Genomic DNA, 25,024 nt, shown 5'->3' with positions numbered 1-25,024 from the left:
CGCATATAGCAGATAATCTTGATATTTTCTCTGGGTGTAGAATTTTAGGTTAGCTGCTATTTTAGTTTCTATAATTTCTGTTGGGTTAACGGTTTGTAGCTTCTTTGAAGGTAAGGTGTCTTATTTTTCCTTTGTCTGCTTTAACATTATTCTATTTGTTTTGATTTTAGCAGTTTGCCTATGATGTGTGTAGGTTTAGTTTTCTTTGTGGTATCTTGTGGTTGGATGAAATTCTTAAAGCAATGGTTTCAATATTCTATGAGTTGATTTCTTTCATCAATTCATAGTTTCAGAAAATTCTTGGTCACAAGGTATTCAAATATTGCTCCTATCACTTTCTCTTTTCTTCTGGGATTCTAATTATATGTGCATTTCAAACAAGTTTTGGTCCAGCTAGATACTTTACCATACAGGTCCTTCGATCTCACTATGTATGGTATCTCCCCTCTCAAGGTCATAATGTGTACTATAGAAAAGCTGAGAAATCTTCCACTGAAAAAAGAAACTTAACCTTGTTCATTCCAGTATCCTGAGGATAATATTTTGGGAAATGTTACTTTATATTACCATAAATGGAGGGAGTAGAATGCAGACCCTTTCTTTTCTTAGTTTGATTCTTTTCCATGTTGGCATTAAACCAAAATTATAACTCTGAGAAGTAGGGAGTCCTGAAGTAGTAGGATCATGTCTTTTTTACTTTAAGGCTACATACAAACCTAATGATTTTACTTTTAAAGGCTGTTTTTGCCTTTTTTACATTGTACCCCTGAATTTTCAAATATAGATTTTTTTTTTCCTGTAATTTATGGCTAGTACCTTTGGCGGTAGAGAGAACGGCACTAGGTGTTAAAGGGCTAGTGGGGTCAGACTGGACCTTGGTTAAGCAACCTTTTTTTTAAAGCATATTTTTAGTGATTATGCTATTGCAGTTGTTCCATTTTTTCTCCCCTTTGTACCCCCTGTCCTGCACTCCATCCTTACAGCATTTCCCCTCACCCTTAGTTTATGTCCATGGGTTGTACATATAAGTTCCTTGGCCTCTCCATTTCCTATACTATTTTTAACCTCCCCTTGTCTATTTTGTGCCTACCACTAATGCTTCTTTTAAAATTTTTTTTTCTTAAAGTGTACTTTATTGATTATGCTATTACAGTTGTCCCTTTTTTTCTCCCTTCATTCCCCTCTGCCCTGTAACCCCTCACCAGCACTCCCTGCACTTAGTTCATGTCCATGGGTCTTAACATAAGTTCTTTGGCTTCTCGATTTCTTATACTATTCTTAACCACGTCCTGTCTATTTTGTACCTACCATTTATGCTTCTAATTCCCCGTACTTTTTTCCCCCTTATCCCCCCATCCCTTCCTCACTGATAATCCACCATGTGATCTCCATTTTTGTGATTCTGTTCCTGTTCTAGTTGTTTGCTTAGTTTGTTTTTGTTGTTGTTTTTTAGGTTCAGTTGTTGATAGTTGTGAGTTTGTTGTCATTTTACTGTTCATAGTTTTTGATCTGCTTCTTTTCCTTAGATAAGTCCCTTTAACATTTCATATAATAAGTGCTTGGTGATGATGAACTCCTTTAACTTGACCTTATCTGAGAAGCACTGTTATCAGCCTTTCCACTCTAAATGATAGCTTTGCTGGATAGAGTAATCTTGGATGTAAGTCTTTGGCTTTCATGGCTTTGAATACTTCTTTCCAGCCCCTTCCTGCCTGTAAGGTTTGTTTAGAGAAGTCAGCTGATAGTCTTATGGGAACTCCTTTGTAGGTAACTCTCTCCTTTTGCTGGTTTTAAGGACTTACCTTTGATCTTGGGTAATGTAATTATGACGTGCCTTGGTGTGTGCTTTCTTGGGTCCAACTACTTGGGGACTCTCTGGGCTTTCTGGACTTCCTGAAAGTCTCTTTCCTTTGCCAGATTGGGGAAGTTCTCCATTATTTTTTCAAATGAGTTTTCAATTTCTTGCTCTTCCTCTTCTCTTTCTGGCACCCCTATGATTTGGATGCTGTAACGTTTCAAGTTGTCCCAGAGGTTCCTAAGCCTCTCCTTTTTTTTTTTTTTTTTTTGAATTCTTGTTTCTTCATTCTGTTCTGGTTGAATGTTTGTTTCTTTCTTCTGCTCCAAATTGTTGATTTGAGTCCCAGTTTCCTTCCTTTCACTGTTGGTTCCCTGTATATATATATTTTTTATTTCCCTTTGAATAGCTTTCACTTTTTCCTCTATTTTGTTACCATACTCAACCATTTCTGTGAGCATCCTGATTACCAGTGTTTTGAACTGTGCATCTGATAGGTTGGCTATCTCTTCATCACTTAGTTGTATTTTTTTCTGGAGTTTTAATCTGTTCTTTCATTTGGGCCCTATTTCTTTGTCTCAGTCCTCCTGTTACGTTATAAGGGGCAGAGATTTGGGTATTCACCAGGATAGGACAACCCAGGTCACTGCATTGTGGTGCCGTATTTGGGGGAAAGGTCCAAGAGGGAACAATGCTACTTGTTTGGCTTGGCTTTTAGTCACTTTCCCTGCTACCCACAAACAGATTGGGCCCTTCTGGTGTGGACACCCGCCTGGGTGGGTTTGTGTACTTTCTGGGACCCTGTGGGTCTCTCCAAGGAAGTCTCCTGTGAAGCTGGGAGTTTCTCCCCCTCCCGAAACCCCCACAGGTTTTTACAGCTAGAGGTTTTGAGGCTTTCTTTTCCCACACTGGAACCCTGGGTTGCATGGTCTGTCTCACTCCCCTGTTGTTCCTCCCAGTTTATTTGCACACAAATGTGGGACAGTCTGGTCTGCCAGCCACTGCCTCACCCACCAGGTCCTCCAGCAGCCACCTGGCCGTGTGTCCTCTCCTCCCTGGCTGCCTGTCTCTGCTCCTCCTACCAGTCTAGATGAATGTTTCTTCTTTAATTCCTTGGTTGTCTGACTTCCATACAGTTCGATTTTCTAGCAGTTCTGGTTGTGTTTTGTTTTTAAATTTGTTCTTGTACTTTTGGTTGTGTGAGGAAGCAAAATATATCTAATTACACCTCCATCTTGGCCAGAAGTCTGGAACAATCTGGTTCAGCAACCTTGGTACTTGTGTTCTGGCTAGGAAAGAATTCAGGGCTAAGATTCAAACTATAAGAGAAGGTTTATTTAGAAAGTCACAGAGGTAGAAGAGGTGAGGTATAGAAGAAATGGGTTCAGGAAACACATGATGGAGGCCAAAGAAAGGCTCTTGGAGCTTAGGTGAGAGGAAGGTAAAGGTAATGCACCTGGGGGAAAAGGAGGGCTAAGGTGAGGGGAAAGGCACAGGCAACTTCTGGGGAGGGAGAGCTCCTGCTCCCAGGAGGGTGGGGAGGGAGAGCGGGCTGAGTCCTTCCTCTGAAAGGCCCCTAAGGGCAGGGATTTTAGGGGGACGTCTCAGGTGAGGATTGCAATAGCTTTCCAGGTGTGTCCTTTCAGGGTCAAGGTCTCTACTGATTGGTTGGCGCTAGGACAGGGATCATTAGTCAGTGCAGCTGGTCCTGATGTCAGTCATGGCATTACTTGTCAGGTTTTGCTGCTTTTCTGGGCCTGGAGCTGAAATACAACTGAGACATAGATGTATTTGATGTGGGTCAGAACCTCATTGTCCTGGAGGCTTAATGCTTAAGAGCTATTCTTTGGCTCCCTTGTTTGCTCCCCTTCTAAAGAGGGGGGCATCTAACCTATATGACTAGCAACATGCCTGGGGAGGAAAGGTCAGGGGTGGGTCCAAACTGTATGACCACAATATAAAAGATCGATGGGTCTAAACCGTGTTACCAGCAATATGCTAAGGGAGAAAAGGTTACCCTGGGGGTAAGGTCCTTGTTTTCCTAATTTTGCCTGTAGCTTTCCACCGTGGTGAACTCCTGTACCTGGCCCATTGTCCTTGCTCTGCTCATGTCTGTCTAACTGCCTCCCATAGTACTGCCCTTAAGTATTGTCATGACGACTATATTTTCCAAAATGAAATTAGTCTTACACATTGTCAATGTCTTATACATTGGTTTGATGATGGGGATAAAATGAAAAAATCAAGACTGTTCAGGAAAATCCTGGTTGTTTGGTAAATGTTACAAAGTCTATTCACTTTCAGGCAATGTGTTTCATGATCATAATAAAAAACAACAACTAACCAGAACACATTATTGGTTAGCCTATTCCAGTATGAGGAAGTTGAGGGACATAACTTGGACCTTGATATTTGAAACTTCTAGGATACATTAGTGTTTCAAATTGTCCTGGAAATCTAGGACATGATATTCTGTAAGCAGAGGAAAATAGTGGTTGTTTATGCGGGAGATTAGCTCTGCCTTTCTTTTTCCTCTCAGTGGAATTTGTTCTTTTTAATACAAATACTTCTGTGAGGAGTCTATTACTTTTGTACAGGTCAGCGTGTTACATATTAGGTCTACCCTCTTTGAAATTGAGGGGCTGGACTTAGTCTTAAGGGAAGATGTGGGGAAGAAAATTACAATTTTTGTTTTAATTTCAGTTAGGGCAAGCCTGCTTAGACTTGCAAACTGTCTTTTTTTGATACTATTGTATTCAGTTTCTTCTGTTGGGACTCTAATGCAGTTCATAATTTTCATGTTTTAAAAATGAATAACATTTCACTGAGTCACTCTCTTTGGTTTAAAGGTCACTGCTATAAAGTCATAGAAAACATAGTTGGAAAAATCAACATCAAAATCAGATCTTAAATTGCCAAGATATAATTTGTAGCAGATTTTTTTTCTTTTTGATGATCTCCAAAAACTGGTGTTTGTCTTAGAATTCCATGGTAGTAGCCAAATTACAGCTACAAATTTGCTTGTCTAAAAAAATTCATTGCCCTGACTGGCGTGGCTCAGTTGGTTGGGCATTGTCCCTCAAAGCAAAAGGTTGCTGAGTTCGATACCTGGTTGGGGCACATGCCTGGGAGGCAGGTTTGGTACCTCCTCGGGGCATGCATGAGAAGCAACTGATCAATATTTCTTGCATCTATGTTTGGCTCCCTTTCTTTCTCCCCACTTTCTCCCTCCCTTCCCATCTCTCTAAAAAATAAATAAATAAAATCTTTAAAAAAGATTCATTGATACATTAAAATTTACTTTTTAAGTTTATTTTTAAAGATACTTTTTAAAATTTATTTTTAGAGAGAGAAGAAAGGAGGAAGAAAGAGAGGAAGAGAAACATCAATTGGTTGCCTGGCGACTGGGCCTGCAACCCAGGCATGTGCCCTGACCAGGGACCGAACTGGCAGCCTTTTGGTCTGCAGGCCGGCCCTCTGCTGAGCCACAACAGCCAGGGCTATTTTTTAATTTTAAAACTAACATATGCTAATTTATTAATATTTGGATAAGAGAAAATTTTAAGAAAATAAAAATAATTCATAATCTTATATTTAAAGATACCTTAGCATAGTTCATATTTTGATCTTGTATTTTTCACTATTTTCTTAAGTGAAACCATCTTAACATAGTTGAGATAATATTGTTTATATAGGTTTGTATTTTGATCTTTCCCTTAGTATAACTTTAAATTGCCAAAGAAAAGCTTGAATACTCTTGCTTTCATTCATTCTTTCTCTCAATAAAAAATAGATACATATGTATTAATATAAATATGTAAGTTTATAACTATACACACACATACGTATATACATTTGCACTCAAGGCACTATTGTTGGCTGCTGCTTGTAAAGTTTATTGTCTTTCACGGCACAAAACTAACTATAATATAAAGTAGACCATGAAGAATGTCCATGTTCTCTTGAAGTTCAGACATGGAACTCCTCTGGATTATCAGAACTTTATCTCACAAAGTTTCTTTGTTTGTAGATTCCTCTCTTTGGTGCTAAGACTGTTGGCCAGAGAAGTCCTGATGGTCCAGTGCTGAGCAAAGCTGAATTTGTTGAGAAAGTTCGTCAGAGTAACCAGGCCTGTCATGATGGAGATTTCCACACAGCTATTGTTTTATACAATGAAGCTCTTGCTGTTGACCCTCAGAACTGCATTTTATACAGCAATAGATCTGCAGCATATATGAAAATCCAGCAGTATGACAAGGCCCTGGACGATGCAATCAAAGCTCGACTTCTCAATCCCAAATGGCCTAAGGTAGAAATTTGATTTACTTTCACAGAATCTTTTTTGCTGATTTTTAATTTTGATGTAAAATTTTATTGCCTCAGTGCAGTTATTAATATTTTAATAACCTGTATTTTGGCAAAATGTAGAATGGCTTCATTGAGTTGGTACACTAGTGAATGGTTTCCTTTTTTATGCTTTGGAAGTATGCTTTCTATGTCCAAATTTAATTCTTTTCTGTATGTTTGAGATTTGAATTTTTTAAAACTCAGCTTGATAGGATACATTCTAGTTATTTAATAGGTTTTGGACATTATTTTTGCACAGATGTTTTAGATGGAGTATGATAGTTATTTTTCTTTCCTTTGATTTAATCACCCCCTGTCAATAACTACTTATTTTCAGAATGGCACTTGATCAGTGAAACTTCTTTTTCTAATAAATCACTGTAATTATCTGTATTACCTTGAATGGTTTAATAATTGAGTTATCTTTGTTTTGTAAATGTACTTTATTTTCAGTGTGCCTATTTTCTGCCTAACTCCCAGTTTATTTTACAAACAATTTCTTAGGATGTGACTGAAGTGATTGAGATATTTTTTATTGAATGCAAAACCATTTGATACTATTCTTGGCTGTTGGGTTAACAAAGGTTAATAGATATTTCTTAGAGATTTAAAAAAGATTCTTACTGTCTTAATGATATGTCATAGCTATATTGCCTTGTAATTCAACTCTGGTAAGTATTTTTGGCCTCACTCAGTGGAATTTCCGGTATTGCTGCTGCCTCAAGAATTGTTTAGTATTCTGTAATTCCCTGAAGGATTTTTTAAATAACTATAATCATTGTAAATGAAACAAAATCTGTTTTTAAAAAATGGTTATATGACAACATTTGGGAGTTAGAATGCTGTTTTCAAAGGACAGACCTAGGTTCAATTTTTTTTTTCTTCTATTAATGACATATGGCTTTGGGTAAACCTCTTGGAACCTCTCTAGGGTTATGACAAATTGGATAATAATGCCTATCTTGTAAGGTTATTTAAGAATTAGATAATTTGTAACTTGTATATAGTAGCCATAATACCTACTATAGTTTGGTACATAATAACTATGCTTGTGACTTTTTTAAGAAGTTCAATTAGTAAATTATTCTAGCATGGCTTGGTATGTGTCTTCTCTTTTTCTTTTCTTCTTTTTAAGGCCTGTGGGTGACTAATCAATTAAGTCAAGGTGATTGATAGTATCGTTCATGTCTTCTCTGTATTTACTTTTGTTTATTTTTAGGGAGGGAGGAGAGTTTATTTATTTTTAGAGAGAGGAAGGGAGGGAGAAAGAGAGGGAGAGAAACATCAATGTGTGGTTGCCTCTCGTGTATGCCCCACTGGGGACCTGGCTGCAACCCAGGCATGTGCCCTAACTGGGAATCAAGCCAGTGACCCCTTGCTTTGCAGGTTGACACTCAATCCACCGAGCCACACCAGTCAGGGCTATTATTGTGTGTTGATGAATTGATCTCTTTATCATTATGCAAGATTCCTTTATACCTTTGGTAGTTATTTTTGTCCTAAATCTATTATGTCTGATAATATAACTACTTCAGCCTTCTTCTGCTTACTCTTTGCATTATGTATTTTTTTCTCTCCACATATTTTCAACCTCTCTAGGACTTTATGTTTAAAATTTATCTCTTTTGAACAGTATGCAATTTTGTCTTGCTTTTTAAACCAATTTTGTCACTTACCTTTTTAATTGGAATCTTTGGCCATTTACATTTAATGTAATTATTGAGGCTGTCTATTTTGCCTCAATTATTTTATTATTTATCTATATGCTCTGTTTTTGCTCCTGTTATTCTCTTCCTACCATCTGTATGTTTATCTGAATACTTTTTAAATTGATTTTTTTCTCGAGAAAATTTTATACTGTTTTTGATTATTGTTGATGTTGTTTGGCGGGTAGTTATCTTGATTAGAATAGAACTGCATACTTTGTTTCTTGATTGCATCTCCAGCTTTAGTACAGATATTTTTTCTCTAGCTGAGCTGCATTGACTTCGTTCCATACATGTGTAACTTAAGAGTTAGCCGAAGATGTGGGCAGACAGACTTTGAGTATTCCTCTTCTGGTTCCTTTCCTTCTGGGATCCCCTTTCCTCTTGGCCGGAGGCTATGGTCACCTGTGCTTTAGTATTCTGATTCCCCGAGCCAGAAGGACAATAGTCCTGTCGCCCTGCTCAACACTTTGCACCTCACCTCCACACCTTGAAAATGGTAACTCACTTTCTAGCTCTCTTCCTCCAGAATCTGTTTGCTTCTCGTCACTCTCCAGTGCTTTTAGGTGGCTTCTTTTTATATTATGTCTAGATTTTATAGTTGTTTTCTTTGTGGGAGTGGGTCCACTAGGATCTTGCTCAGTCATTACTGGAATCAGAATTGACTTCTTTTCAGTGATATAAGTTTCCTCATGGTCAGTGGATCCCCCAAAAGCTCATCTTTCCTTCTTGGTTCAGGTGTCTTTCTTGATGTTATGAGTTTTCTCGTTGGGGTCATTGTTTCCATTTACCTGTTCTCACACATTTAGGATATTTATCTTTTTCCTTTTTTGTTGTTTGTATTAAGCTGGTCAATAACTTCTCTGCATGTAAATGTATTCCATATATATCTTACACAGTCTATTTCCACAGCCAGTAGTTCAATCCAGGTTTTTACAGTTTCAATCTTTTGTTGTGATAACCTTCTATTGTAACAGAGTTTTCATAAAAATTTTTCTGTTGTTCCATGTTGCCACTTGGCTAATGAATATCAAGGCTGCACAAGTGGCCACATTTTCTCCTTTATTCCTTGCTACTCTGCTGAAAAACTTGCTCTTCTTGTTGGTCTAGTCTTCTTCCTTATATATGCCAACCTCTGTGCCTGGAGTTTTCTCCTTTGCTCCCACTAGTAGGTCCAGTTCAACTGTTACCCTTTTTTGGAAGCTTTCCTGGAACATCAAACTATGAATATAATATGACATACATTGTCTATTGCTGATTTCACTTAGTTAATTATTTATATTGTTATATAACATGTCATTTGAATGTATCTAAATCTTTTTTTTTCTGAGTCTTAAATTAGCTTGAACATTCCGTGAAAGTTTGTCTTCTACTTATTTCATAGCCCTGCCATTGCTGGCCACTTAAAAAAAAAATCAGTGTCTAAATCAATGAGAAAATTAGGAAATGTAACTGCATTTTCTCCTTGAAGACCTCTAAGGATGCAGATTTCATAGACCATAAACCTTCTGATGGTTTAGAAATTCTTGTTTATCATTAGCTGAATTTCTCCATAGTTTTAGTCTACTTTTTAACCAGTCCTGGAAGGGACCTAACATTTCTTTTTATTATTCCACATGAAAACTTCCTATCATATGTTTAGTGAGATAGCAGAGTATAATGGGAATAGCATATACAGGCAGTCCTTGCTTTTTATGGTAGCACAATATTATAGAAATGGCTCTGCAAGCTGAAAAATCTTCCAATGTGGTCTGTGGAGCAATTTTGATTGTTCTGTGATTTTTAAAATTTTTGTTAAAACATTGAAAACTTTCTTACTATAGATTATAAATTCATAAAGAATGGAAAAAATATTAAAACTATTTAGTACAGTGTGATTTAAACTGGTAGAAACATTGAGAATTTGTTTTATTTTTCTGTAAAAACCTCATCCAAAATTATTTGAACAATGCTTGCTGCCTTCTCACAATATAATTTACAATACAGAGTCAGGATCTTTTTTATGCTTTGACAAATCCTTTCTAATTTCAACTTCCAATATTTAATTTAATTTATTTTATTTTTTTTAAAGATTTTATTTATTTATTTTTAGAGAGAGGAGAAAGGAGGAAGAAAGAGAGGGAGAGAAACATCAAGGTGTAGTTGCATCTCATGTGCCCCCTACTGGGGACCTGGCCTGCAACCCAGGCCTGTGCCTTGACTGGGAGTTGAACCAGCAACCCTTTGTTTTGCAGGCCACTGCTCAGTCAACTGAGCCACACCAGCCAGAGTTCAACTTCCAATATTTTAACTAACTTTGTCCTTTTAGTTTTGTGAAATATCTCTGAATATTCCTCAATTCCAAACATTTTGCTAGCGTCACTTTCTCTGGACAATTTTTAGCCTTTATCACAACTAATTTCCTTTTATGTTGGTAAGCTCATCTTCACTAAGTTCTTCTGACTAAATCTCACATGGCATGTGTCAACATTTACACTCTCAACTTTTTCTTATGTAACTCCCTTTATTTTTAATTTGAATTTTATCTTCAGCATTATCACTTTTTAAAAAAAGATTTTATTTATTTACTTTTAGAGAAAGGGGAAGGGAGGGAGAAAAGGAGGGAGAAAGAGAGGGAGAGAAACATCAATGTGATCAATGTGTAGTTGCCTCTTGTGCACTACGGGACCTAGCTCTCAACCCAGGCATGTGCCCTGACTGGGACTCGAACCAACAGCCCTTTGGTTCACAGGCTGACACTCAGTCCACTGAGACATACCAGCCAGGGCTTATTTATTTATTTTTTAAAAATCCTTACCTGAGCATATGTTCATTGATTTTAGAGAGAGAGGAATGTGGGGGGAGAAAGAGGAAGAAACGGAAACATCTATCGGTTGCCTCCTGAAGGCACCCTGACTGGGATGGAACCCACAACCTAAGTATGTGCCCTGACCAGAAATGAACCCTCAGCCTTTTGGTGTATGGGGACAATGTCCCAACCAACTGAGCCAACTGGCCAGGGCAGCATTATCCCTTGTTTGTTTATTTTTCTGAGTTCATCTTTGTTGGTCAATTATCTGCTTTAAAAATCCATTTTTATAAAATACCCACATGAGTTTATCTCTGAGCTGAATAACAGATAGGCAGTGACCAATCACTGACAGACTTTGAAACAAGTATTGTGATTGGTCACTAATCATGATGCACATCTTTTAATTATGAAATGATTGTGCCTTGAAGAGCTAGCATCAGAATTTGTACTTTATATTCTCAGTAGTCTTCTGAATCCTTTCAATTTCTGATCCTTTTTTTAAAGTATGATGCCAAGATGGATAAAATATTCCATTATTATCTATCTGTTGTAGAGGGAAGAAGAATAAGAATTTTTTAATTACATCTAGAGTACATATATTCTTTTGAATAACATCAGACTCTATTGCTCTTTTATATGTGGCTGTATTTCATTTATTTCAATTCAGTAAATATCTATTAAGTATTAACTATAGATAAGCATAGTTCTGCTATTGTTTGCTCTGGTAACAGTGTTTAATTGATTTAAAAAAATTTATGCATACTGCCCTGGCTGGTGTGGCTCTGTGGATTGAGCACCGGTTTGATTCCCAGTCAGGGCATGGGCCTGGATTGCAGGCCAGGTTCCCAGCATGTAAGAGGCAACCGATTGATGTATCCCTCACACATTGATGTTTCTTTCCCTCTTACTCCCTCCCCTCCCCTCTCTCTAAAAAAATAAATAAATAAAATCTTTTAAAAAAAATTATGCACACTGACTTTTTAAAAATTGTTTTAGTGTTCTACTTCATGATTTGGGGGAAAAAAAGGAATGTATTCGTGATCCATATTTATATCTGCTAGCTTTTGTTCTGTAACAAATCACTGCAAAATTTGGTTGCTTAAAATAACAACCACTTATTTAGCTTAAGACTCTGTATGTCAGTTGTCTGGCTCTTCTGGTCTGGGTTGATCCAGCTGATTTCTGCTGGACTTGCTCATGTGTTTGAGGTCAAGTAGAGGTTCGACTGGTGGCTGGATCATCTAAGACAGTCTCATCACATTTCTGACAGTTGGTATGGTGCTGGCTAGGGGAATAGCAGCAACTGGGCCACGTGTCTTTTATCATCCAGCAGGTTTTCCTGGGCTTCTTCACAGGACAGTTATAGGAGGACTCCAAGAACAGCTAGAGATTGGAGGTCCCAGTACCCAAGAATTTTTTAAGTCTGTACCACATTTGCTAATGGCTCCTTGGCCAGAGCATATCACAAGGCCAAATTCAGAACACTATAGGAGGGGATTACCTATGGACAGACAGAAGGGAAGAATTTGTGGCCATTCTTATAATTTACCTCAGTACTTTTTGTCAGATCATATTAACAGTATAGTACATATTCATGTACCATCACTTATAGAAGATAGCCCTTTTTAATTGTATCTATTTTATTTTGACTTTTTACCCTTTATATTTCTGTTCTGGAATTTTCTTTTTTTAAATATATATTTTAATTTATTTTTTAAAAAGATCTTATATATTTATTTTTAGAGAGGGAGAAAGAGAGGGAGATAAATGTCAATGTGTGGCTGCATTTCGCATGCCCCTTCTGGGGACCTGGCCTGCAACCCAGGCATGTGCCCTATACTGGGAATTGAACCAGTGACCCTTTGGTTTGCAGGCTAGTGCTCAATCCACTGAACCATACCAGCTAGGGCTCTGTCCTGGAATTTTCTTGAGTCACAACTTTTTGGACAAGTCATTTGTCAAGTAGTTACTATTATTTTAGTGTGAATTATGAGTTACATAAATAGTTATATTCTTCAAAGGTTCCTACCTTAGGGAGATAAACCCAAAGAAATAGATTTTCATATGGTATAACACCATGGAAGGGAATTTTTTGCAAGGGAATTTTCCCATTAATTTTAAAGCACACAATAAATACCTCTCTGTCTTCATGGGTTTAAAGCTCTTCCCATTCATTGATATTTCCTGATGATAGAGTTCTGTTATTGGCTATAATCCTTGATGATAGAGTATTATACCTTATTTATCAGATATTATACCTAATGCCAGAATTACATGTTAGAAAGAAAATGTTAAAAAATATCTTTGCTACATGTTTCATTTTGGTGTACTTGTATTATAATAGTAACCAGATATAGTCATTCTCATTGAATGCTTTATTTACTGACAGATTGTCTGAATCCTTTTATTTGTGGTGTCCATTTTATACTCACAGTAATCTTATGGAGTAGATATTATCATTCCAACTTTATAATAGAGAATTTTTTTTAGAGAGTTTATTTTTTTAGAGAGAGGGGAAGAAAAGGAGAAAGAGGGAGAGAAATATTAATGAGAGAGAGAAGTACTGATCAGTTGTGTTGTATGGTCCCCAACCCAGGCATGTGCCTTGACTGGGAATCAAACTGATGACCTTTTGCTTTGTTGGATGATGCCCAACGAACTGAGCCACACTGGTCGGGGACAATAGAGAATATTTATACTAGTGAGAGATTAAATAACTTGTCCAGGACATCTAGCTAGTAATGGGGAGAGTTGGACTGTTAAAAAAAAATCCTCACCTGGAGACATGCTCACTGATTTTAGAGAGAGAGGAATGGCATGAGAGTGAGAGAGAGAAAAATCATCAATTTGTTTTTCTACCTATTAATGCATTCATTGATTGATTCTTGTATGTACTCTGACCAGGGATTGAACCTGCAACCTTGGTGTATTTGGGTGTTGTTCTAACCCTCTTAGCTACCTGGACAGGGCTATTGGGATTTTTAGGCCACTGTAAGCAGGTAATATTTTATTCAAAGGCTGATGGGATATCATTGGAAGATTTTAACGAGAGGAATGACATGTTTAATGTATGGTCAGTCTAATTAAAGATTATGATTATTTTAATTTCCACATATTTATGACTTTCCAAATTTCCTTATGTTATTGATTTCCAATTTTATTCCATTGTGTTTGGAGAACATACTTTATACTGTGTCAATCCTTTTAAAATTACTGAGGCTTGCTTTATAGTTTAACACATCATTTTGTCCTTAAGGATGTTCCATATGCATTTGAGAAAATTGTACATTTGGCTGTTGTTGGATGGAGTATTCTGTAGATGTCCAGTATGTCTAGTTAGTTTATAGTGTTGTTCAAGTCTCCTATTTTCTTATTGATATCATTAATGGTTTTATTCATTATTGAAATTGGAATACTGAAGCCTCCAACTATTTTTGTTCAATTTCCTATTTCTCGCATCAATTCCGTCAATTTTTGCTTCATGTATTTTGGGGGCTTTATGGTTAGATGTTTATATTTTATGGTTATTATGTATTCCTGAAAGATTGATTCTTAATATCATTACAAAATATCCTTTTATGTCTCTAGTAACAATTTTTGTCTTAAAATCTATTTTGTCTGATATTAATATAGCCACTCCACTTTTGGTAAGTGCTTGCATGGTATACCTTTTTCCACATTTTCCCTTTAAACCTATTTGTGTCTTTGAAACGTAAGTGAATGTGTTATAGACAGCATGTAGAAACATCATGTTTAAAAAAAAAAATCCATTCCGCCAATTCCTGTTCTTTGATTATAGTGTCTTATCCATTTATATTAAATGTAACTATTGATAACATAGGATTCAATACCTGCCTTTTTGTTGCTTGTTTTCTATATGTCTTTTTTTCTGTTCTTTTCATCCTGCATTACTTCCTTCTTTTATGTTAAATGGTAATTTTCTAATGTACCATTTAAATTCCCTTATTGTTTCTTTTATTACAGGATGGGGCAAAAGGAGGTTTACAATTCTTAGTATGTGAAACAGAGTTTATTCTTGTATTGTTGCTTATTAATTGTTGTGTTATTTTCCATATGAGCAACTGTAAACCTCCTTTTGCCCCACCCTGTATATATGTTATTTTCGTGGTGGTTGTCCTAGGGATTATAATTAAAATTATAATTTAAGACAACATAATTTGAAATTATATCAATATAATTTCAGTAGTATATAAAAACTTTGCTCCAATATAGCTCCTTCTCTTCTCCTTCTGTTATGCTATTCTTGTCTACCAAATTACATCTTTTTTTTCAAATTACGTCTTTATACATCATAAACCCGTCAGCATAGTCTTATAATTATTGCCTTATGCCATTTTCTTTTAAAACAAATAGTTTCTATCTCTTTATTGATATTCTGTATTTGGGGAGACATTGAGCTCACACTCTTTTTTTAGTTCTTTATATATGGTTTTATTTAGTACTTAAACATGTTTATAATAGCTAATTTGAAGTCTTTGCTTATCTCTCTCATGTCAGTGTTTCTTTCTCTCTCTCCCTTCCTCTCTAAAAAGTCAATGGAAATATGTCATAAGGTGAGGATTAAAAAATAATAAAAATAAATAAAGTATTTGTTTTGACCACATGGCTCAGCACTTTAATGGACTCTTGGGGATTGCCATTCACAATAAGTACCAGGTTGATAATCAGATTGCAGAGCACTGTTGCAGATGCCTCCACTTTGCTGTTTGCTGTGTGGACAAGGGATCTACAACCCCGCTGCAACCGCTAGTCACATGGATGGTGACTGTGTACCTCATATATCAACATTCCTCTTTCCTGTACCTTGGCAGTATTCTGGTGGATGAGTATGGCATGGAAGAGGGTTATCAGCAGGAACAACTAGACATGCTCCAGATACTATGTATCCTCACCTTTAAGCTCCTAGAACAACAGAATGGGTTCCAGAATCACTGACTTTGTGGATGACCTGTTTGGGCCAGCCACCAGGTTTATTCAGTGTAGCCCTGTTACCTTGCTGAAGAGCTGGGTGGGTGGTCATCCCTACCTTACAGTGGGCCACTGCCTCTATTATCCTGGACCACCAGGATGCCAACTTGTGTCATAAGGTTCCTGCAAGACCTTATCTATACAGAGGTAGCCAACGATCATGCAGAGGACTTTGAATTATGGAAAGAACTGATTGGACAGTTGATGAACCAGCTTGGAGAGCAACTTGTAAGCCAGCTGCTCCACACATGCTGTTTTTCTCCCCCCCCATACCCTAGCATATGTGTCCAAAGTGCTCTGGGAGATCTTACAGGTTGACAGAGCAACTCTTTGTTGATGGTTAGAGAATTCCTTGAAAGGTTTGCCAAAGGAGTCAATGGTGGGAGCCATCACAGTGACACACAAACAACTAACAGATTTCCACAAACAAGTCACTAGTGCTGAGGAATGTAAACAAGTTTGCTAGGCCTTGCGAGACTTTACCAGGTTGCTTCGATAGCTCACATTCCTGCACTGTGCCTGTCACCCAGGGATGTCTTTTTAAGTTAGAGGACAGGAAGAAACAACAAAGAAAACCAGACTGTCCCAGAATCAGAAACCTTCATTTTGTCAGAGGGGCCTTCACTGCCACCAGGATACTGCATCAGACAGGGAGAGACCCCAGCCTTTGGAGGCCATCCTGAGGAGTTCCTATCGGGAGGTGCAAGGGAAAATCAGAATGGTTTTAAAAAAGATGGCTGCGGCCTGTCTGGCATTGTGGGAGAGGAGCTGGTTTCCTGGTGAACTTGTTTCTAAAATAAAAAATAATTTTAAGGAAATAAAAAAGAAAAGAAAGGAAAACTAAATTGAAACCAGAACTGAAACATTTGCCTGGTAGCAAATGACACACATGCATACATATATATACTTGTATACATATGCTAACATGCATGTGTGCACACAGGAAAATAAAAAGTACAGATGTTCGCGGAAACAAAAAACAGTTACTTAGGGAAATGAGAATTCAAATGAGTTAAATATCTGCAATTCTGAAAAGATTCAGGATCATCTCTTAAGGTCTTTTATTGTTTTGTCCTCTTTCTTTTTCTATCCTTCTGTATCATTTCCCCTCCTATTTTAACGAAGTGAGAAGAAATTTCTCCTATCCTCCCCAGCTATTTCTTACCACCTTTAAAGTTGTTCATATGGGGTGGAGTAAGCAAGGAGACTTTTCTGTTTTATATTGTGGTCATACCAGGGATACTAAGACCTGCCAGGGCCAAAATTCATCTATATCCCAATCAACTCTGACCACCCTATTCAGTCTCTAAATCCACTTCCAACCAGCAATAGTTGTCGTCAGCCTTTCAGAGGAGAGCCATTGGGGTGAATGAGATATCAATGTATAGTCTACGTTTTAATTTTTAGGAATTTATTTTATTTATTTATTAATTTTTTTAGTTAATGTTTTTCCCACATACATGAAAGAACAAAAGAGGATGGGATATGGAAAGACACGTTTACAGGGCTAACTGTATTTTACTAAAAAATGTGAGTTATTTGACTTTATGGGGATGAGGTGGGAGCAGGAAGCCCAAAGCAGATCTGAACGTTTTAAAGGAGTTGCAGTTCTGCACAGGCATTAGATATGGCTTTGTTTTGTCTGGTGTTACAGCCATCTCAAGGACAAGTCAACAACAAAAACAACAAAAAGAAAAAAAATTTTAAAATTAAAAGTCTTTGTTTAGTAAGTCCAATGTCTGGATTTTTTCATGGGCTATACTTAGCTGTCTTTTATTTGTTGTTTTGTTGTCTTTTGTGAGTTAATGACTTTTTTGGACTAATTTTTAAGTCTATATTCTTTGTCATGTGTAGCCACTGAAGTCTGCTCAGTTAGCTAAGTTATCAGCTATTGAGTAAATACCTTGAACCACCCTGACCAGTGTGACTCAGTTGGTTGGGCATTGTACTGCAAAATGAAAAGCTGCCAGTTAGATTCCTGGTCAGGGCATATGCCTGGGTTGCAGATTCAGTCCCCGTTTGGGGCATGCAATTGATCGATGTTTCTCTTCCTCTCTTTCTCCCTCCCTTCCCAAGTCTCTAAAAAATAAATAAATCAAACCTTAAAAAAAATGCCTTGAACTAGTAAGTTTCCCAGCCTTCGTTGAAGAGGACTGGGCATGTGCACAGCCTTGAGCATTCTTAGGTTCCCAAGAATATTTTGGAGGTTTTCAAAGCCCCATATAAACATGTCATTCTCCAGATTTTTCTTTAAAAATTCTTTTAGCTTCATATTTATCCAACTGGTATTTCTGCTTCAGGCAGCTGTGACGTCAAGCAGTTGACACTGATGGTGTTGACATTATGCGCAGGCTGTTTTTGCACAGAGCCGTCTGGGAGTCAGGTAAAATAAAGTCCTGTGACTGACGCTTTCCTTAGGGAGCTGCCAGACAGGTCGAATACTGGTAATTTTCTGGGGATGGGATGTTTTGGGGAGTTCCAAATCATTCTGACCCCTCCATTGACTCCTAAGCTTCTGATTGTCACAGGTATTGTGCTTGAGAGGCAGTTGGTTTTCAAGTCTACCACAGGACGAGGGGAGGGGGTAAAAATGGTGTAAGGTGAAACCCCACAAATTTGGTATTGTTTGAGACTCAGCAGTTTCTCTTGAAGAAACAGTTCTTGGGTTGCTGCAAGTTGTTTAATATCCAGAATTCTGAAAAAGTTGATTTTGACAAGTTTTGTTTGTGTTTTTATTGCTTTTAGAACAGACATGTGGAGGTCCTTATTCTGTCATTTTGAAAGTGCTTCTCTCTCTATTTATATATATATTTTGATATATAAAACATTTATATATTATATATTAATATAATATTTTATATTATACAAAAATATTAATATAAACATAATCTATATCAAAATATATATATTTTTGCGATGAATATAAAGTACCATGGTTAGGGAAATGGAGAGTAGGAGCGTGAAAGCAAAAGCAGGCAGACCAGCGATGATGCTGACTTAGACTAGAGCAGTGGTATAAATTAAGACTCATTGAACAGTAGTGACTGAAAGGCGCTCTCTGACTCCTCCTAACAATTATCCACTACAGGTGGTGTTGTCTCTATTTTATAGGTAGGGCGAGTTTCAGGGAGATTTAAGTAGTTTGCTCAGAGTTGGAGAGTAAGAAAAAAAAAATCAAGATTAGAAACTGTTTACTTGAATCCATATTTTCTTAGTATCTCTGCCTCATGACATTAAAATAAAAGTTATAAGTCAAATACTAAGTTCGTAATAAGTATTTACAATAAAGTTCACTCTCTTCTTTATATAATTCTTTTGCATAATTTTATTCTTTTTAAGGTAGTCAGAACTTAGTTATTCAGAAGTTTTTATAGACAGTTGGAATGATTCATCAGGAAAGGGGATTTTTCATGTGTAGGAATGTGACACTTCCTTTAAATTTAAGTGAAACTCTACAGTCTACCATGAGTGAAATTCATCACAGTCAGCTGTTACTTCTTTTAATGATACAGATTGAATTACCAAAACAAATATTATTACCACTTTATCTATGGGAATAAATGGTTTCTTGTTATTAATATAGACCATAATGTCTTAAACCCAGTTTTATGACAGGCTTATTTGTATGCCTTTGAAACTATGTTTCAGGTGTTTTGGGTTAATCTATAAATTGTACATGCACATACACGCATATAATTTTTTAATTACAAGACTAACTCAATATTCTTTTGAAAAAATCTCAAACAATAAAAATTATATTTCTCTCATCTACTGCTCACCACATTCCCCATTCCAGCCTGAGTATTTTTTGAGATCTTTTGTAATATATCTACAGCTCTACACAAATGTACACGTGTTCACATACATACCTCTATACCTTTTTAAAGAAAAGGGATACTTTTTGTGTGTTAGATTTGTAGTATTTTTTGTTAATTTATATACCTCATTATTTTTATTAACTATATGATATTCCATATCATGCATATGCCAATTTGATATTTTTGATTTTTTTATTTAAGATGAAGATAAACATCTATAATAAGAGATGAGGTAAAAGTGGTTGAAAGGTTTCTTATTGGGTACATGAGTGAACACATAAAGTAGTCTTTGTTTCTTTGTTATTGAAGAAAAGACTATAAACAGAGACTACAACAAAAGTACACTTTCTAGTTGGCCAACATTTGATTGGTAGCTTTTTCTATTTGATGTTGAAGTGAGTCTCTTGTAATTTCACTGGTCATTGTTTACTTATTGATATATTTAGTTTTACTTTTACTGTTGTTGATTTGAGATGAAAACCACAGTTTTTTACTGAGAGGAATTTTTCTCATAAATGTGAGCCTGAGGAGATGCACAGTTCACAGCATCTCCTTGGAAACCAGACTTTTGTGAGATCGAACCAACTAGTTTAAGATGGATGCTTTGTCTTTAGGAAATGATTCAGGAAGTCTTGTTGTAAAGGAAATTTAGGATATGGGAGCTCAATTATTTAAATTCCCTTTTTGTCATAATTCATTTCAAGAATGTTCTAATAACGAAGTTATAAACATTAAGTAACAACTTCGGCTTCCAGCTTTCAATGGTACATATTTATCACTAAGGAATGTGAATGCATTGTTTTAAATCAAGTGAAAGTTCTGTCATTTGTACTTAACAATTGATTAAACTGTATAGATGTGCTTTGTGGGTGATATTTTTTCAAGTCTATTAGGACACTCAGCTTCTAAAGGTTTCTATTTGTCTTTTTTTCTGTAACTTAAAAGCTTGATAGCATGTTTATGTTAATGAAACAGAAACTATTCAAGGAATTACCCAGTCATTTCATAAAAGTCTCCAAAATTTCAGATTAGAAGTTATGAAAGCAACTTCAGAAAACAATGGCAAAGAAATAGTTTTTCCAAAATGTATTTTAAAATAATAAGATTAGTAGATAACCAATAACCAATATAACCTAAATAAAATTAATCTTTTTTGGAGATTAAAGTATTACTACTACCAGAATTGGAACATTCTTCTTATATTTGTATTATTATAGCAACACAGGAAGTTTTTGAATAAATTTAGGCATTGATTAAATTTAGTGACTGTAGATAACTTTCTAGAATTTTTACATTATTACCTTCATTTGAATTCTCTGGAAGGAGTACCTTCTGGTTTAATTTATGGAAAAGATATTCATAAAATCCAGAAATGGAAATATTTCTGGAAAATATTTTTTTCTTGCTCATTAAAGTGCAGCGAGGCATTTAAGAACTGAAGTTAGAATTGCCTCATGTGTTTATTAATTTAGGTAAGGTTTGAGATGTATTATGTACTATTGTCAAAGCGTTTTATTTATTTTGTTTTTAAGTTTATTTTAAAATAAATAAGTGTTTATTTAGATATATCTTTTAAAATATACTGCACTCCATTGTCAAAGCATCTATAAATTTTATTTACTTATATATTTAATTTTAAAATAATGTGAAACATACAGAAAAGTTGTGAGATTATTTCAAAGGACGTCAGAATATCCTACATCTAGATTCCCCCAATAATTAATAGTTCATCATATTTGGCTTGTAATACACTCTACATCAAGTAAATTGTTATTTTCTAAACCATTTGAGAGTAAGTGCAGACATGATATCTCATCACCCCTAAATCTGTCAGTATGTATTGAGACTATTCTGATATACAACCACAGTATATCCATTAAATTTAAGACCTTAACATTGATAAAATACAGCTACTTAATCTACAGATCCTATTCAAATTTCAATGATTGTCCCAATGATATAGACACTCTCCTTTCTGGTCCAGGATCAAGTACCTGGCAAGAAGTGTATTAGGAGACTTCAGATAGCTAGATTGTGTGTAGTATCAGGGCAGTACCACATACTCACATTACGAATAAGTTATTTGATTGACTGGATTTTTACTACTCTTAGGTTCCTGAAAGTTATTTCCTTGGTTTGGGCCCTGCCTTTTGATCACTAAAATAATATTTCTTATCCTTTGTTTTGGACTTTCAGCCTTTGCACATATTACCTAACACACAGCTCACTGTTGCCAGTCTGAACTTTTTGCCTGATTCTCTTGATCCTAGCAGTCAGTTCATCTCTCTTTTTGTTCCCTTACTATAATTGTACTTCTGCGTAAGGGATAAGTAACCTTTTTGTGCCTTTGTCTACCATGCTAGGTCCTCATTTCAGGTGCCTCTTCTTTGTCGAAGTTAGGTACAGTGTGAAATTATTGACATCCAGAATAATTTCATGTGTCAAAGTCAGCATTAGGACTATTTAAAGCTGAATAGAGCTACACACCCAGCACTGTGTGTGTGTGTGTGTGTGTGTGTGTGTGTAGATTATATTCTGCTGTGAATCTTGAGGTAGGCAGAAGGTGCTCTGGAATTATTTTGGATTATGCTTCTTTTTATAGGCTCTGTAATCTTAATCTGGTTGCCTCACCTACACAAACTCCTCAGGTGGTAGTGTGATATTTCATAAGGAAGTAAACTAAGGAAGCCATGACCTACCATTTGGGATTGGTTGCTACTCTTGGAATAGGTCATTGGAATAGACAGAATATTTACTGCTTGAAAGTTAAATAGCTGATATTATTATGATACAGGTTTTATCAGTTTCTAAAAGTTGGAGGTCTATTTCCTGCAAGTAAATTTATTGTGATTCTAATTACTCAATGGATAAATTTTAATGTTATTTGAACATAGACATTTAAAAAGTTGGCTAGCATTTAAGTAGTGGATTTTCCAAGAAGTTAGATTAAAAGGTGGCATAAACTTCTGATTAAAAGTAATAATTTTTCTTAATGATAAAATATTAAATTTAAGTTTAAAATCAATTTGGATAAAGAATTTTGTGTTATCTGAGAAGCAGTGATTTTATTTCTGGAAAGTATTGAGAACGGGAAATATTTTCAGTGCAATTGACCTAGGTACATGCATGAAGAATCCTTTAAAAATCCATGTGACCATACATTAAGAGCTGCAAATTGTTGAGTAAAATGCAGCTTGCCTTTAGTTTTATTAATTTCCCAGACTTGTGCGCCCTCTTGTGTTTAACTTATAGTTAAGACTGTTCTACATTATGTGGCTTTCAATAGTGTGATGAGTTGGGTAAGTACACGAGCATTTTTGAAGAGACTAAAAATTTTCAGGTATAATAATACATATTATAAGAGGAGAGAATGTTAAAGTGCTTCCCCGGTTCTGTTCCCTACCTTTACTTTCACATACTCCACATTGGATTTTATTATATTTAAGTAATGTATTTATTGAGGTTTATGTCCTTGAACATAATTTTTAAAAAGGCCAAGAAAATTTAATTATATGATCATTTTCATAAGAAGGTTCTGTGGCTGTTGTAAGCTATATTGGGTTATCATGCTAGTAAGTGCTTGGCACATTGTAGGTCTTCAATAAATATTATTGAAAGGAAGAGTAGAAGTGTTATAATTAATTACTTGTACTTGCTTATTGACTGAAAGAATTGAAATTAGCTGGGTAATTGCTAACTTGATATATTCTGAAAGACAGTTTGTTGCTCTGGTTCCAAAGACACCTAGAGAACAAGTAATTTTTGATCCTGGGGTTAGTATTTAATTGCAGTAGGACCTTTATATGTAATGGCACTTATAACTATATTAAAATCTCAGTCAACAGCCTTCTTCTAATTGGCATGGATCTAAGCCACCCCCCACCCCCCAATATGGACCCTTTATGGACTGAATTACTTTTGATTGATTTTATGACTCCCATTAGAATCAGATCAACTTTGGTGCAGGTTGATGAACCATTGTGCCAAGCTGATTATAGAAACTTAGCAAATAGTGTCATAAACAAAGCACTTCTTTCAAATTGGAGAGGAACTAAAAAGGTGATTATAAAGGGTTTGTTACCAAAGGTTCAGAATTTGAAAATGCCTTGCCTGCCTATTAGATAATAATAAAACCCTCTTACATTTGATTTGTATAGGCAATTACAGGCCAAATCATACAATTTAGAGATGACATAAAGGACCTTATATGGCTTTTTCATTATATTCTCAAATTGGACACAACTTACCTTTTAAAGAGTGAGGTGTAGGTTTGTTCATGTAAATCCCATGAAGTTCTGTAACTATCTAGTGTCAGAAAGCAGTAGCTTTGTTCTTGATTTTAGCATTAATTTGTCATGTATGGAATCTTGTCTGCTCGTGCCCTTGTAATTTTCATTGAATAAACATTTCGCTGATAGTTTTGCAATCTACCAAATCACTAATTCAAAAAGAAATTACTTTGTAAAAGTTACGTATATAGCATATTTTTCTAAAGATTTGCTGCTCTGTATCACAAATAAACATGCCCATAGTCCTGTCCATTTTGTTCTTGTTTTATATAGCATATGCAGATTTATGTTTTGACCTTTTAACTTTGATCTCGCCACTAGCAGATTTAGGAGACCTCATTTTCGATGTACCAAATGTGTAGAGGAATTTTGCTGTCTCATCCATATTTAGAAAACTATAAAATATTTTACAAATGTTCAGTAAGTAATAATTGTATGCATGGCACTTTGTTGATTATTTCTTAGTTATAAGTACTACATTTGTTTGATTTATCTTTAGAAATTATATGTAGTAGTATTTACAACTTTCAAATTGCATTTACATTTGTTATTTCACTTTTTTCCTTGTTTCAGCCCTTTGAGGTCAGCATGGTAGGCATTTTTATGATATCTTTTAAAGATGAAGAAATCAGCTCTGGAGGGTTTATGACTTGACTAAGAATATGGGGTATGTGGCAGTTTCTTGTAAAATATAAAGGCTAAAAATATAAGAGAATTTTATTAATTATTAGGCTATCTTCAAACTGACATCTTTTTAAGTCTAATATCCCTTCTTTCTATGTACTATATATTTTTCCATATAAGCAGATCATATAATATTGACTAGTTGCTTTTCTGCTATTGGCCAGTAACCCTGCTCATTTATATTATTGTTAGTATTCGTGGTGGGTTGCAAATAATGTAGTGTGTATTGCAATATAATTCTCAGTCCCTTCTTCTTTGTTCCTGACTATATATTGGAGGCAATTCTTAACCCTTTCTACTATCCACCCTTTGATTAAGAAAACTCATGATGGCCCTTGCGCAAGGATGACACGCAAATTCGTGAAGCGTTCCATATTTTTACTAAAATTGGAACGATACAGAGAAGATTAGCATGGCCCCTGCGCAAGAAAACACATGAAATTGTTTAAACAAAAACAAACAAACTAAAACCAACTCAAAAGCTTGTTCACGAGGTCTGTCCGGAAGAAGTATAGCCATTGTTAATATAACAAGAATAGTATGTATGTCATTGATGTAACCTGGCAGCCAAGGAGAGTGGACTGGAATGTGCATGCGTGAACGAT

At 35.8% G+C, this 25,024-nt stretch overlaps 1 protein-coding gene and 1 pseudogene across 1 annotated transcript in view; both read left to right on the top strand.

Moving 5' to 3' along the window:
- The window catches only part of TTC28 (tetratricopeptide repeat domain 28), a 568,672-nt gene that overhangs the window by 21,351 nt on the left and 522,297 nt on the right, over positions 1–25,024 (top strand). Inside the window, exon 2 of the mRNA XM_054594398.1 lies at positions 5,826–6,104. Within this exon, the coding sequence (XP_054450373.1) occupies positions 5,826–6,104 (279 nt within the window). The remainder of the gene's footprint in view (positions 1–5,825; positions 6,105–25,024) is intronic.
- Positions 24,796–24,882, top strand: LOC129087526 (uncharacterized; annotated as a pseudogene).

Source organism: Pteronotus mesoamericanus, unplaced genomic scaffold (genome assembly GCF_021234165.1).
Source record: "Pteronotus mesoamericanus isolate MK-2021 breed Mesoamerican mustached bat unplaced genomic scaffold, CSHL_Meso_final scaffold_507, whole genome shotgun sequence".
Classification (NCBI taxonomy): Eukaryota; Metazoa; Chordata; class Mammalia; order Chiroptera; family Mormoopidae; genus Pteronotus; species Pteronotus mesoamericanus.
The sequence above is the reverse complement of the archived record's forward strand: the minus strand, read 5'-3'. Positions and strand labels throughout refer to the sequence as shown.